The sequence below is a fragment of the Mrakia frigida genome, assembly GCF_051309035.1.
Source record: "Mrakia frigida strain ATCC 22029 unplaced genomic scaffold BDY24scaffold_74, whole genome shotgun sequence".
Classification (NCBI taxonomy): Eukaryota; Fungi; Basidiomycota; class Tremellomycetes; order Cystofilobasidiales; family Mrakiaceae; genus Mrakia; species Mrakia frigida.
In genome coordinates, this window is record NW_027481207.1 from 1 (window position 1) to 12,155 (window position 12,155).

At 53.3% G+C, this 12,155-nt stretch overlaps 3 protein-coding genes across 3 annotated transcripts; 2 read left to right on the plus strand and 1 right to left on the minus strand.

The window, feature by feature from the left end:
• Positions 1-254: 254 nt before the first annotated feature.
• On the minus strand, positions 255-2,307 carry BDY24DRAFT_437295 (uncharacterized protein; the record flags this gene model as incomplete). The annotated part of the gene is made up of 8 exons (XM_076644256.1): positions 2,015-2,307; positions 1,850-1,893; positions 1,474-1,582; positions 1,291-1,356; positions 1,035-1,215; positions 736-973; positions 598-655; positions 255-506 (listed from the first exon to the last, which is right to left on the minus strand). Exons 1-8 carry the CDS (start codon positions 2,165-2,167, stop codon positions 255-257), a joined length of 1,101 nt encoding a protein of 366 aa, XP_076491947.1. The 5' UTR covers positions 2,168-2,307.
• A 3,964-nt stretch (positions 2,308-6,271) lies between these two features.
• On the plus strand, positions 6,272-9,165 carry BDY24DRAFT_405421 (O-fucosyltransferase family protein). The gene is made up of 8 exons (XM_076642640.1): positions 6,272-6,347; positions 6,430-6,516; positions 6,604-6,967; positions 7,095-7,114; positions 7,256-8,026; positions 8,160-8,465; positions 8,561-8,696; positions 8,780-9,165. The coding sequence occupies exons 3-8, from the start codon at positions 6,612-6,614 to the stop codon at positions 8,856-8,858; spliced, it is 1,668 nt and encodes a 555-aa protein (XP_076491948.1). The 5' UTR covers positions 6,272-6,347; positions 6,430-6,516; positions 6,604-6,611; the 3' UTR covers positions 8,859-9,165.
• Positions 9,166-9,479: 314 nt separating this feature from the next.
• BDY24DRAFT_405424 (putative DIC1-mitochondrial dicarboxylate carrier protein) lies at positions 9,480-12,155 on the plus strand. Its single transcript, XM_076642641.1, has 15 exons — positions 9,480-9,728; positions 9,755-9,762; positions 10,018-10,072; positions 10,220-10,287; positions 10,379-10,489; positions 10,583-10,666; positions 10,882-11,024; positions 11,127-11,147; positions 11,222-11,238; positions 11,327-11,427; positions 11,512-11,573; positions 11,647-11,725; positions 11,820-11,847; positions 11,943-11,958; positions 12,057-12,155. Exons 1-15 carry the CDS (start codon positions 9,688-9,690, stop codon positions 12,090-12,092), a joined length of 870 nt encoding a protein of 289 aa, XP_076491949.1. The 5' UTR covers positions 9,480-9,687; the 3' UTR covers positions 12,093-12,155.

Here is a 12,155-nt window from a genome sequence, read left to right on the forward strand (position 1 = left end):
AGATTTTCATCGGTCGTAGCAGCTGAAAAAGGATCTAGACCCTGAGAGCGAACTTACATGATCGCTCAGACCCTTAAAGGGGCTCTCTCAGACTAGGGGAAACCGATCCAGGGAGGGCGCGACGGGTTCAGAGTTCCGTTCTTCGAAGGGTCTGAAAAAAGCTCCGTGGGTGTGATGAGCTGAAGATAAAGCTTCTGTTCACTCTGTTCCCCTAGAATCGGCGTTCTTGCAGAACAGTCTAAGTAGAAAGCATATCATCCGCTCTCGAGCATCTGTTTCAAGCTCATTCCTCCTTCCTCCTCGTCCTCGTCGTCGTCCCTCCTCGTATCTCCCTCCTCCTTCCCACACTCAGGAACTCCTCCTTTCCCCTCCTCTAGAGTAAGCTCCGACGTCCGAGGTGTGTCCTTCGGGAATCCTGAACGCGTCCTCGGAGTCATGAGGTCGGGTGGCGGCGAGGAGTTGAGGGAGTGCATAGTTCGAACGATGTGTAGATACTCCAGAACGTCCTATGATGTCCAAATCCATAAAGAAGGTCAGTAGAAGCTCTCAAGAAGGGAAAGGATGCGAAGAACGAGCGAGAAGGACGACGCGACGTACTCGTTGAGACGCGAAGACCAGGGAAGCGCAAAGGCCGCCCGTGGACTGGAATATTGAACTGGAGGGATCGGGAAAGGACGAGGATCAGTACGTTGGGATGAAAAGCTCGAGAAAGGCAGGAAAGGGAGAGAAACTCACGCAGCGTTTCCTCTCCCTGCGACGAGGACGTAGATCAAAAAAGCCCAACCCGCTGCCAACCATGCTCCAAAGAGGATCACCCGGATGGTAAAAGGTCGATCGAAGGTAACTGAGTGATAGGTGGTTTCGAAGTCGGCGATCTGGCGAGCAGGACGAGTAGGACGAGTGGAAGAGGGGGGAGTGATGTGTTGAGTTGAGACGACTTTGGTCCGACGAAGGTAGTGGATGAGCGTCCAGACTGAAGAGGAAACGACGCGTCAGATTAAGTCCGAAACGTTTGTGGGAGAAGGCGCGCTTACATTCAAAGATGAGAGTCGTAGAAAGGAAGGCGACCGAAACGACTCGAGGGGCGCGGTACTCCCTGGGAGAGATTGGGGTCATAGCGAAGGCGAAAACGGCCAGATTGTTGGGCTTGGTGGCAGTGGAGATAGCAATTCCAGTGAAAACTCCGACGAAGGCGACCCATGGTACGACCAAGCACTGAGGGAAAACAAGCGAGAAATCAGCTTGGTCTCGAGACGCGTCGTGTTGGCAGAAAAGGAACGAGAAACTTACGATCCAGTCGATGACGGCTGACACCCTCGGTGTTCTATGGATGCTGAGGACGACGAGCGACCAGGTCTGGGTGAAAGATACAGGGAGGGACGTTCGCAATCAGCGTGACGCGACGAGGACTGAGCTCGAGATTCGAGCAAGGAGCAAGGAGAGCTGTTTCTCTTCGACGGAATCTTTGCTCACCCTGAACACCAAAGCGGCAGCTGTACCTGCATTGACGACAGTCCCAGCGAGGCATCCAGCGGCCACGACGACGACGAGGGCTTTGGGGGGATTGGGTGAAGATCGAATTCTAGAGGAGAGGGGAGGGGAATCAAAAAGGAAGTCAGCTCTGGAGCTTCGGTGTCCTTCCTCTCTTTGACGGTAAACCAGATCTCGTCTCTTTTCCTTTTCCCTACGGACTACGACCCCGTGCCTCTGAGCTCTCTGTCGAACAACGGCAATCGACTTTGTCGCTCTTGAAAACCAAACAGCCCAACCCGAACCTTCCGACGCTCCTCCCTTTGATCCCCTCTTTTCCGTCTCGACCCTGAAAGCGGAAAGAGAAGGAGATGCTTACTGCAGAAGGTTGAAAATGGCGGTAAGGGTCAAGGAGAAGAACATCTGTAGGGTGGAAGAAGCAGCATGAGAGTCAGGAAGACGAAGGAGGAGAAGGAATCGAGGTGGGGAAGGAGGAGGGAGGGAGGAAAGCTCAACGCTTTTCTCGACGAGAGATTCCACTCACAGATTTGATGGTGAAATGTCGAGTAAGTTTCCCACGACTACAGCTGAAAATGACTAGAATGAAGACTGAGCTGAGGAGTGACAGCCAGCAAAGGACGTAAAACGGCACTCTCAGAGCTCGATCTGCCTCGCTCGGGGGGACGACGATAACCATCCAGTTTCCGAGGCGCGTCCTTGAGTCGATTGAGCTTTAGGAGTCGTTCGTGGTGGAGGGGAGGTAGATGAGCGATCCGAGCATCCGCCGAGGGTGAGAGTAAAGACGGAGAGTGAAGGAGAGCAAGAGGAAGGAAGTCGTTGGAGGAGGACAAGGAGAGGGTTCAGCTCGAACAGGTCGTTTCTCTTACCTTCCAACCTTTTCCCCCTGTGAGTTGGATATCCTCCTAACTTCATGCTTATAAAGTTGGTTTAGAAGTGAGGTTTTTCATCATCAAGCTGTCTCAGCTCACCGATCTGTTTGCCCATTGTTTATCTTTCCAAAGAGAGAGTCCTAAATGGAAGAGGCGTTTGAGACGAGGTCGACGTTCAATCTTCGTCTTGACTCTCTATATCCTCCTGGTCTTCGACCCGGATCAAGCTCCATGTTTGGGGTGACTAACGGGAACAATCTAGGCAGGTTTGCTCTTCTCTCACCCTCGAGTTTTGCTTCCGAGAAGGCGACGAGCATTGAAACTCCCTTCTTCTTCTTCTGAAGTCCTCAAACACCTTCCCTTCCTTCCGAATTCCCCACCTGAATAGCTCGGAGGCTTTTCAAGGTTCTTCCCTTTCTTCCCATGTGCTAAATGATCGTGGACGATCTCCAAGGAAGACTGAATCTCTCTTCTTTGTTTCTGCGACGCGTCGCGAGGGACGGTGCCTCTCGCCTCGTTTCCGCTCTGCTCTGGGAGGCTCAGCACCCAGCTCCATGGGCGATACAGCCACCCCTTTACAGTCAGGAACGGGTACATCCTCCGAGGTTCAATGGATGATCGGAGACGAACGAGAAAGGTTCGACTCATCAACCAGCTCGACGCGTCCTCTTCCTCTCTCTTCAAACGAGGCCCTCTTCTCGACACCAAACTGAACTGGAATCGGAATCTCTTTCAGTAACATCGCAAAGATGAAGGCCTGACAGTTTTAATTTTTCTTCTCACACGAAGAGCCCTCTTCCTACGTCACGACCGCGAAACCGACCCCTTCCCTCTCGCCTTCTAGCCCAACCCTCCCTCCAACCGCATCAACCTCCCAAAGTACAAGTTCACTCAACCCCAACCAACACCTTCATCACCCACTTCTGCATTCAACCTCAACTATGGTCTTCTCTCTCATCGCTCGACGATCCGCTCTCGCTTCCGTTCGACCCACCTCCTCCGCTCGATTCCTCTCCATCTCCCCTGCCTACCTCCAAACCAACAAGCCCGTCGGAGAGAAGACTATCGTTGACACCGTCTGTGAGCACATTATCTTGCCTCACTCTCTCACTTGGTTTCGCTAGAGGAAGAAGGAGGGAGAGGGAGAGGGAGGAGGGGCTGGGAGATGGGGCTGAATGAGCTTCAGATCTCACGCTGACTCCCTCCCTTCGTCCTACCTCTCTACAGCCGAGACGGTCGACTCTGTTTCCAAGAAGGCGTCCGAGCTTCTTCAGAGTGCTCGAGCTACCGTTGGGGATGCTACTGCTTCTGCCAGTGAGTCTAAATCGAATCAGTCTTTCGCGTCGACGTCTCGGCCCCCTCCCTCCCATTTTTCCTTCAACTCGTCCCTCGCCTCTGCTTGGATTAGACGTCCAAAACTCCCCTCGCTGCTCCTTTGGTCTGCTTCCCTTCGACTTCTCGCCACAATCTTGGGACATTGCAGAGCTGCTTGAAAACTGACTTCTCTTCGTTTGCGTCGTCGTTCCGGTAACAGAGGAGGAAATCAACAAGGACCCTTCCCTCCCCAACACGAACGACCACCCCGTTCAGAACCTCGGAAAGGATGCTGAGAAGGCAGCTTGCAACCTCTTCCTCGATGGGGAAAAGGCTGTGAACGACGTCAAGACCGACGCGAAGAAGGCCTACGTCGATGCGAAGGCTGAGATCGAGAAGCAGTAGACCGGAGGGTTATTTAGTTTGATCTGGAGATATCGTATGTAAACTTTTCCACTATGGCTGTTCGAGAGCTCTCGAGAGCTGAAGGAAGGGAAAGATAGGTCGTTAACGGTGATCGCACGAGCGCGTCGCCGTGGTCTCCCTCTTCTGTGTCTCGCTCTCCAGCCGTCCCGGTCACAACTTCGAATAGAGAGTGACTCTGGCTCTCTTTAGGATCTCGCCTGGCTAGTTGCTAGACTAGAAAGAAGTGGGAATCGGATCTCGCCCTCGAACCTCGAACGACGCGAGGAGAAGAAGACGTTGAGATTTGCGAGCCAAGACGGATGCCATCGCTATGCAGATTTGTGGAACGAAAAAGAGCAGGCAGAGGGAGAGAGGCAGAAACAGCGAGCGATAGAGCTACAGAACGATCAAATCGGGACGAGTCGCAAAGACCCAAACCAAACAAGGCATTGCAAGAAGCGAGAGCGAGAACAAGGTACTGGAGAAACTACAGAGAGAGATTTAGGTTGCATAGTCTGAGCTGACGGTGTCTCTGGGTATCTAGTAGGACGATCTGTCGAAGAGAGAGAGAGGAAAGGAGAGAAAGAGGCGCGTCAGGTTTCGCTTCCGAATCCAACACCCCCACCACCTCGATGACGGTTCCCAGATCGAGCAATCAATTCCTCGTCGCCCGCTTCCACCGCCCCAACCCCATAGAACGCGCGGTCGATCTGTTCTCTTTCCCTGGGCAGAGACGAAAACTCACTGGAAAGGAAGAGAGGACGAGAGAAGAACGAAGACGGGTAGTTGGTCGCGTCTCTTTCGCTCTCGGTTGATAGAGTTGTGATGGGGCCTGTGGTACTGACGGCGGAAGAGAGATTACCGAGGGAAGGAGGAGGAAGGAGGAGGAGGGGGGACGTGAGCTCGAGCTCGGGCGGAGGGAAAGAACCAAACACAGGAGGAGGAAAACAGCAAAGGGAGAGGGCGTGGAAGTTCGACTCACCATGACTGATGGGAGCGATATGGATGAACGAGTTGGCGTCCGAGAATTAGGAGAGAGGAAATATTTGAGAAGGGGTAGAAGAGATTTCAACGAAAGGTGACGAGAGTTTAGGCTGAGAGTTCTGTGATCGCGACGCGACGAGTGAAGGGTCGGAGAACGAGAGGTGTCAGCTCTGATCAGTTTTCTCGTCTTCTCAGCGCCATGAAAAGAGGAAAGGTAAAGTGATATGGACTCACTGTAAGAAAGCTGAGAGATGAAAACGAAGGAAAATTCGTTGACATGCCTCAAACACTCTTCTTCCTCGCGACCAACGAGGCCTCGACTCCCTTCCTGATTTCGACGGGAAGGTTCCCAAGCAGCGTCTCGGCGACTTCCCTGCTGTACCTTCTAAGTTGGCGCTCAGGGTCTGAGACTGAAGAAGAGAACGAGAGATGGGTGAAAAGTAGAGAAAGAAAGGGAAGACGTCACGATCAGCCCCTCCTCTTCGAAGAGACGAGCAGGAGAAAGCATGGACTCACCACTAGGACTGAGGGGTCGAGGAGGAGCAGAGCCTGGTGGCAGAGTAGGAGAGTGACCTGGATCCGTTGGAGGAGTGTCTGGGAGGACTGTAGACGTTGAGGCAGGGAGGGAGGGAGGAGGAGCGAGGGGAGGGTCGACGGAGGAGGGAGAAGCGACGATGGTGTTGAGATTGCTCAGTGCGTTGGACAAGCCTGGCGAAGCGTTGGGAGCGTAGGTGGAGGAGGTGGAATCTTTAGACATAGTAGAAAGTGCTGGTGGTGGTTGAGAGGCAGAAGAGAAGGAGCTCAAGAGAGAGAAGAACAAAAAGAGCAAACGTCACTTCGTTCGATTTTGTTTGGTTCCTGCTTCTCATGTTAATTGATAGATATGCGTTTCTTGTAATCAGCACAGTGGTTATGCGAGAGACCAGAGCTCTCTTTCTGGATCAAGAGGAGCGACGTGCAAATTTTTCGCGGGCTGGAGGGGAGTTCAGAAAGCGAAGGGTCGAGACGAGAAGGGAATGGACTTTCGGGTGCAGAAAGGACAGGGAGGAGAAAATGCGATCGATTTGGAAGCTTTTCGAGCAAGTCCGTGGGAGAGTGCTTCTTGGTTCCCCGTGTGAAGTTTTTCTCAGCCCTTGAAGGGTGCCTTTGTGGAGGCGTCGTTTGTTTGCGGTTCGATCAGCCTTTGGACGATCTCCCGACGAACGAAACGCCTGATCAGAGCTCTCTTTTCCTTCTCTTTCCCTCTCAACCCCATCCATCCAAAGCTTGTACATCTTCGTAACTGTACGTCTCTCGATCTTCACACTCGAGGTATGGATGTACGCTGTATTCTAACCGACTCGACGATGTGCTTGTTTGTGTATAGACTACAGAAACTCCGAAAGGAAGCGAGCTTCCTCCCTTCCTCCCGCTTTCCTTGTAGAGACGCGTCTTTCGCCCTTGAACGTCGCTGGTGAGGTCGATCTTATCCTTCTCTTCGTCTCAATGTATGTCTTCCGAATCGCTGACTATCTTTCTCTCCTTTCCTCCGTCTTGTTAGCTCGAATCATGTCGGCTCTCCTCCCTTCCTCGACGTCCTCCCCTCGATCCAAGTCCAACTCTGCCTTTGGAGGACTCCCTCTGCCAACTCTCTCGCCTTCTCTCAAATCTGGAGGAGGGAGAAGAAGATCTTCGACGGCTTCCTTCTTTGGGATGCAATCCTCTTCGACATCCTCGTCCTCGTCCTCTTCGGTCCCACGTCGATTCCTCTTCGCCTTGCTCTGCTTCATCCTCCTCTGCATCTTCCCTCCCAGACCTCCTTTCCCTCAAAACTACAAGACCGAATGGAGCAGGGAACGAGCTCTAGGGAATCTACATATGGAGAACAAGCAGGCGCTCAGGCTGCTCATGATGCAGAATAATCCGTGAGTAGAAGCGAGCTCACCAAAGAAGGCGCTTTTCCCGTTTCTCCTTCTCCTTCGGAAGTCTCACATCTCTAAACTTCCTTTGACTGACCCCCTCTCGTTCGCCCTCTCTCCCTCTCTCTCCCAGTAAAAACACCTGCATAAACTGTTCGTTCCCTTGTTCATCTCCCATAAAGCTTTAGGCTTGACTCCCGCTTGCCCTTTCCGCGCGTCTCAAACCCTAACCTCTCTCTCTCTCTTTTTCCCACTCGTCCTGTCGTACATCCCTTTTCACCCTCCCCTCTCCAGCTCAAATCCTCCTTCACCTCCTCCAGCACCATCTAGCCACCTCGACCTACCTCTCCAAACCTCGAACCTACGTCTTCCAACCCTACGTTCTCCCTCCCGGATCGTCTCCCTTCGCCGTCTTCTCGTCCAAACTCCCCTCCATCCCGTTCACCGCCTTCCTCAACCACTTCCTCGCCTCTCCCAACCCCAAGTCTTCTTCGCCTGGAACCATCTCTCTCGAAGACTACGAACAGATCTGTCCAGAGAGCGAACGAGTCGTGCTCGGTCTCCAAACGCCGACCCACACGCGTCTCGTTTGGGAGAAGGAGTTGGCTGAAGGGAAATGGAGGAAGGGTAGCAAGGAGCTGGTGCCCTTGCCGAGTCCTGGAGATAACGTTGGAGTGGACGAGAGGTTGCTGGTGCTGGGTGGGTTCATGGAGAGCTGGAAGGACGAGCGCTGCCTCGAGATCAAAGGAGATCTCGTCGAGTTCTTGCTGGCGAACGGAGGAGACGTGGTCGGGGAGGACGAGCTCTGGGATGTTTTGAAGAACTCGGAGGGAGTCAAGGGGTGGAAGTGGGGGGAGAGGATTGTGAACGGGGTCAACAAGGCTGTCGAGTCGTTGGTGGGAGGAGGGGGAGTGGTCGTGGGAGCAGGGACGGGAGCGTCGGTTGGAGTCGCTGGAGTGGTGTTGGGGAAGAAGGGAGGTGCCACTGGTGCGGCTGTGGAGGATTCAGGGGCTGCTGGTGGAGCTGGAGGGTTGGAAAAGCCAGAGGTCTTGGTTGGGTTGCTTGGTGAGTTCTCGATTTCGAGGTCGCGTCGTCCCTCGTCCACGTCTTTTCCTTCCTTGTCTCCTCTTCTCTTCCATCTTTCCTTCTCGTTCTTCCATTCTAACTCTTCTCCCTTTCCTCTACTCTCGATTTACAGCCGTTCACATCCCTCAAATCCTCTCCTCCCAATGCGAAGCTTTCTCCTCCTCGACCTCCAACTTCACCTCCTTCTCCCGATCCCCCGTCCTTTCGGATCGCTTCCCTCCCATCTCCCCAGCTCTCTCCCAGCACGGAAAGGACACCATCTACTTTGATCACTGCGCACCGAGCATCGAGAGGGTTCTCGCTCGATCTGGTCGACTGAGGAGGGAGCATCCGAGGTTGAGGTCGCTGTTCGTTGGAGGAATGGCTGAGGCTGGGTGGAGGGAGAGGAAAAGATGGAAGGAGGCGTTCGAGAAAGCTGGTGAGTTTCTTGTCGTGTAGCAGCGCAGCTCTGATACCGTCGATGGACGGAGAGCTGACCTCGTTTCTCGCGTCGCGTCGCGTCTCACCGAACAGAATCTGAAGGAGGAGGAGGCTGGGAACGCGTCTACTTTGAGGGCGATCTCGGGATTAACTCTTGGGGGATGAAGGAACTGGGTACGGGAGTTAGCATGGAGTTGATGAGGAGGTCGGAAGTGTTCATCGGAAACGGGTGAGTCGTCGACCGTTTCTCGCTTCCTCTCGTTCCCTCTTTTTTTTTCTCTTGCTGATCTTCCCGTCACTCTCTTCAAACAGTTTCTCCTCCCTCACTTCCAACGTCGTCATGCTTCGACAACGAGACTCTCGTCCTCTCGATACCACTCGCTTCTGGTAGTCGCCTTAGCGAACCTCTCTCTTTCTCCTTTTCTCTCACGTCTTTTTGGGCTCTTTGTTAGCATCCACTCTACTCTACTCTTGTCATAATTTTCCGAACCCATCTCCGTATCTGTCTCATCCTTCGTACATCTCTCCCTCGACTCCCTACCAGTCTTCAGAGTCGACGTTTCGTTTCGTTTCGTTTCGTTTTCCTTCGATCTGCGTTTCTACGAACCTCGCTCTGTCTTTCTCCACCCTCTTCTCGTAGTCTGTTTTACCTCTTGTAATCTTTAATCTCACTCTCACAACCACCTAGCATGTCCCATTCCCTTCTGTTTATCTGGCCGAGGAAGAGGAAGAAAACGAGCGGGACGCGTCGTTCCATCCGTTCGTCCCGACCCAACGCAACCCCGGTTCTTCCCTCTCCTCTGAAAGCTCAGCTTCGCTCGTCTTCCTCAACCTTCTCGTCAGAGGGTCTCTTTCCTGGAGAAGATCGAGGCAGGGCTTCCTTGTTGAGGGGAATCCGAATGAAAAGAAAGAAAAAAGACGGCGACTCGGTCACTCCTCGTTTCAAGCTCAACGTTGTTCCTTTTCGTGATTCGATTCTCTTACCTACCTCCAACGACGACTCTGTTTCTCTCTCTTCCACAAACACTTCATCCCATTAACATCTTGCCCTCGAACCCAAAAACGACGGCTTTTTTCGGATCTCAGCCCCACTCTCTTCCCCCCCTCCCTTCCCCTCCCCTCCCTCGTTGCAGCTTTTGAACAGTTGCGCCGTCGGCTTTCTCTCAACACCGACACTCCCTCTCTCCCCTTTAATAGAAAAGTAGATTCAGCGCGGCAAGATGGTAGATTCGAAGAAGGTCAAGACGACGTATCCGTTCTGGTGAGTTTTTCAAGCGGGTTCAAGAGGGTTGGTTGTCAAGAAGCGGGGAAGAGCGAAGTTTGCAGAGTCGAACATCAGAGCCTGATCCAAATTTTGCTTTATGGGTGTTGCTGGGGACTCTCAGGTGTGGTGGTGAGTCATATATCCAGCTTTGAATCCTGTTCGGAGATCCGAGGGGGAGCTGGAGGGAGAGGAGAGAGAGGAAGGAAGGAAGACCTCGAGCTCGCTTTTCTTTCCACCGACCCGACCGACGTTCGGGCTGACTCCTTGCTTTTAAACGAATCTACAGGTGCTGCTGCGAGCATGGCCAGCGTGTGTACCCATCCTCTAGATCTGTTACGAGTGTGAGTCTCCTCCTCCTTTTGGCTCTTCCTAGTCCTTCCTTTGGAAGTCAGAAAGCATTCGGAGTCGTAGCGCTTCTTTCGCTGACTGACTCGCCGCCGCCTTCTTCCCTCGTTCTTTTTGTTTCGGACTTTTTCCAATCTACAAAGACGAATGCAGATGTCGGCAGAGAAGGCAGGCATGGTCGTCACAGCGAGGGATACTCTCAGAGCAGACGGTTCGTTCGAAAGTTCGGAGCGATTCAGCCGACCTCGAAGCTCACCCACCCACCTCCCTCCCTCGCGCTTGTTTCTTGATTGGGTTCGCAGGTCCGAGAGGACTCTACCCTGGTCTATCAGCTTCTATACTGAGGCAGATGACTTACTCGGTCACGAGGTTTGGAACGTACGAGTACTTGAAGGATGAGATCAAGGAGAGGAGTGAGTTTCGACTTTTTCAGCCCTCCCCTTCCTTCCCTCCTTTGCCCTCGTGTGACTCATCCTGACCCACTCGGTTGGCTTCTTTCTTGCTAGCTGGACAGAAGGCTTCGACATGGCAGATGCTGGGAGCTGCGACGGTAGCTGGAATCGCTGGAGGAATCGCTGGAAACCCCGCTGGTGAGTTTCGAGAGTTCGAGTCGTGTTGACCTTTGCTTGCTCCCTCCTCCTCTTGAGATAGGACCCAAGTTCGAGCCTCTAGACCTTCTCCAGTCGCTGACCTGGCTTTCATCTCTCTCTTCCAACTCCCCTCGCATCCTTCTCCCCCGCTCTCGCTTCCAACCACTCTCTCATCCAACCTTCCTCCCAAACTCACGCGTCTCGTCCGTCGTCAGACATCATCCTCGTTCGAATGACTGCCGATGCGACGAAACCCCTGAACGATCAACACCGTTATAGGAACTGCTTCGATGGACTGGCCAGGGTGGTGAAGGAGGAAGGAGCTCAGCAGCTGTTCCGAGGTCTGGGTCCGAATTTGGTGAGCTTCGACTTTCCCTTCCTCTCTTCGACGCGAGCTTGAGCTTGAGCTTGAGCTCGAGAAGCCGAACGAGCTGACCTCTTTCTTCCTTCTTCTGATCAGGTTCGATCGGTGCTGATGAACGTACGTTGATCCCTTTCTCCTTCCCATCCTTAAGCCGTACTAAACTCGCCTCTCGGTCGTCTTCGCCTCGTCAGACCTCACAACTCGTCTCGTTCGTCCTCTTCCCTCCCTCTTCCCCCTCCTCCCTTCAGTCTGAGTTGACGTCGCCTCGCCATTCCTTTCTCTCATTTTCTCTTCAGGTACGACTGGTTCAAAGACCAACTGAAAACACAGGCTGGCCTTCGTGAAGGTCTCGTTCTGCACGCGTTCGCAAGTCTGGGAGCTGGAACCGTCGCTACGAGTTCGTCCTCCCGTTCCCTTTCGCTTCTCTTTCTCTTTCTCGTCGCACAACTGACCATCATCGCCCTCTCATTCGATCTCACAGCAATATGCGCTCCAGCAGATGTCATTCGAAGTAGAGTCATGAGTGCTTCGGGCCCTGGATCGGTTCGTCTCGTCTTTCCTCCCGTTCGTCGACGCGTCTCGAGCTGACCTTACATCCTCCTTTTTGCTTCTTTAGGGGCCATTAACGGTTCTCAAAGACTCTCTGGCGGCTGAGGGACCTGCGTTTATGTTCAAGGGATGGACACCAGCGTGGAGTAAGTCTCTCTTCCCTCGGTCTGCTCGACGCGTCTAGCCTCTTTTCTTCTCGTCGAGCTGACACTTTCTACCCTCTTCTGTACCTTCCTTCAGTTCGTCTGGCACCGAATACCGTCTTGATGTACGCCTTTTCCCTTTTGCCGCTTTCGATTTCCTTTTTGACTGACCTCCCTCTCTCTTTCTTTCCTTTCTTGGCCGATCGTTCTCACTTCACAGCTTCGTCTTCCTCGAGGTCAGTCTGATACTCCTCTTCCTCGCCTGTCGCACGAGCACGACACTGATTTTTTTTTTCCCTTTGTTCTTTCCCTCTTTCCGTTCGTTCCGCCACAGCAAATCCGCAAAGTCATCGACAAGACGCGTCTCTGATCGTTCTCCCTTCGACTCTCCCTCCCTCTCGTCGTTCTCGCATCCCCCCCCCCCCCCCCCCCC

Coding starts and splice junctions, on each gene's coding strand:
- BDY24DRAFT_405421 (XM_076642640.1), top strand. CDS start 6,612: ATGTCGGCTCTCCTCCCTTCCTCGACGTCCTCCCCTCGATCCAAGTCC. Junction 7,115..7,255: donor TAAAAACACCTGCATAAACT/GTTCGTTCCCTT, acceptor TCCCCTCTCCAG/CTCAAATCCTCCTTCACCTC. Junction 8,697..8,779: donor GAAGTGTTCATCGGAAACGG/GTGAGTCGTCGA, acceptor CTCTTCAAACAG/TTTCTCCTCCCTCACTTCCA.
- BDY24DRAFT_405424 (XM_076642641.1), top strand. CDS start 9,688: ATGGTAGATTCGAAGAAGGTCAAGACGACGTATCCGTTCTG. Junction 11,025..11,126: donor GAGGTCTGGGTCCGAATTTG/GTGAGCTTCGAC, acceptor TCTTCTGATCAG/GTTCGATCGGTGCTGATGAA. Junction 11,574..11,646: donor GTGCTTCGGGCCCTGGATCG/GTTCGTCTCGTC, acceptor TTGCTTCTTTAG/GGGCCATTAACGGTTCTCAA.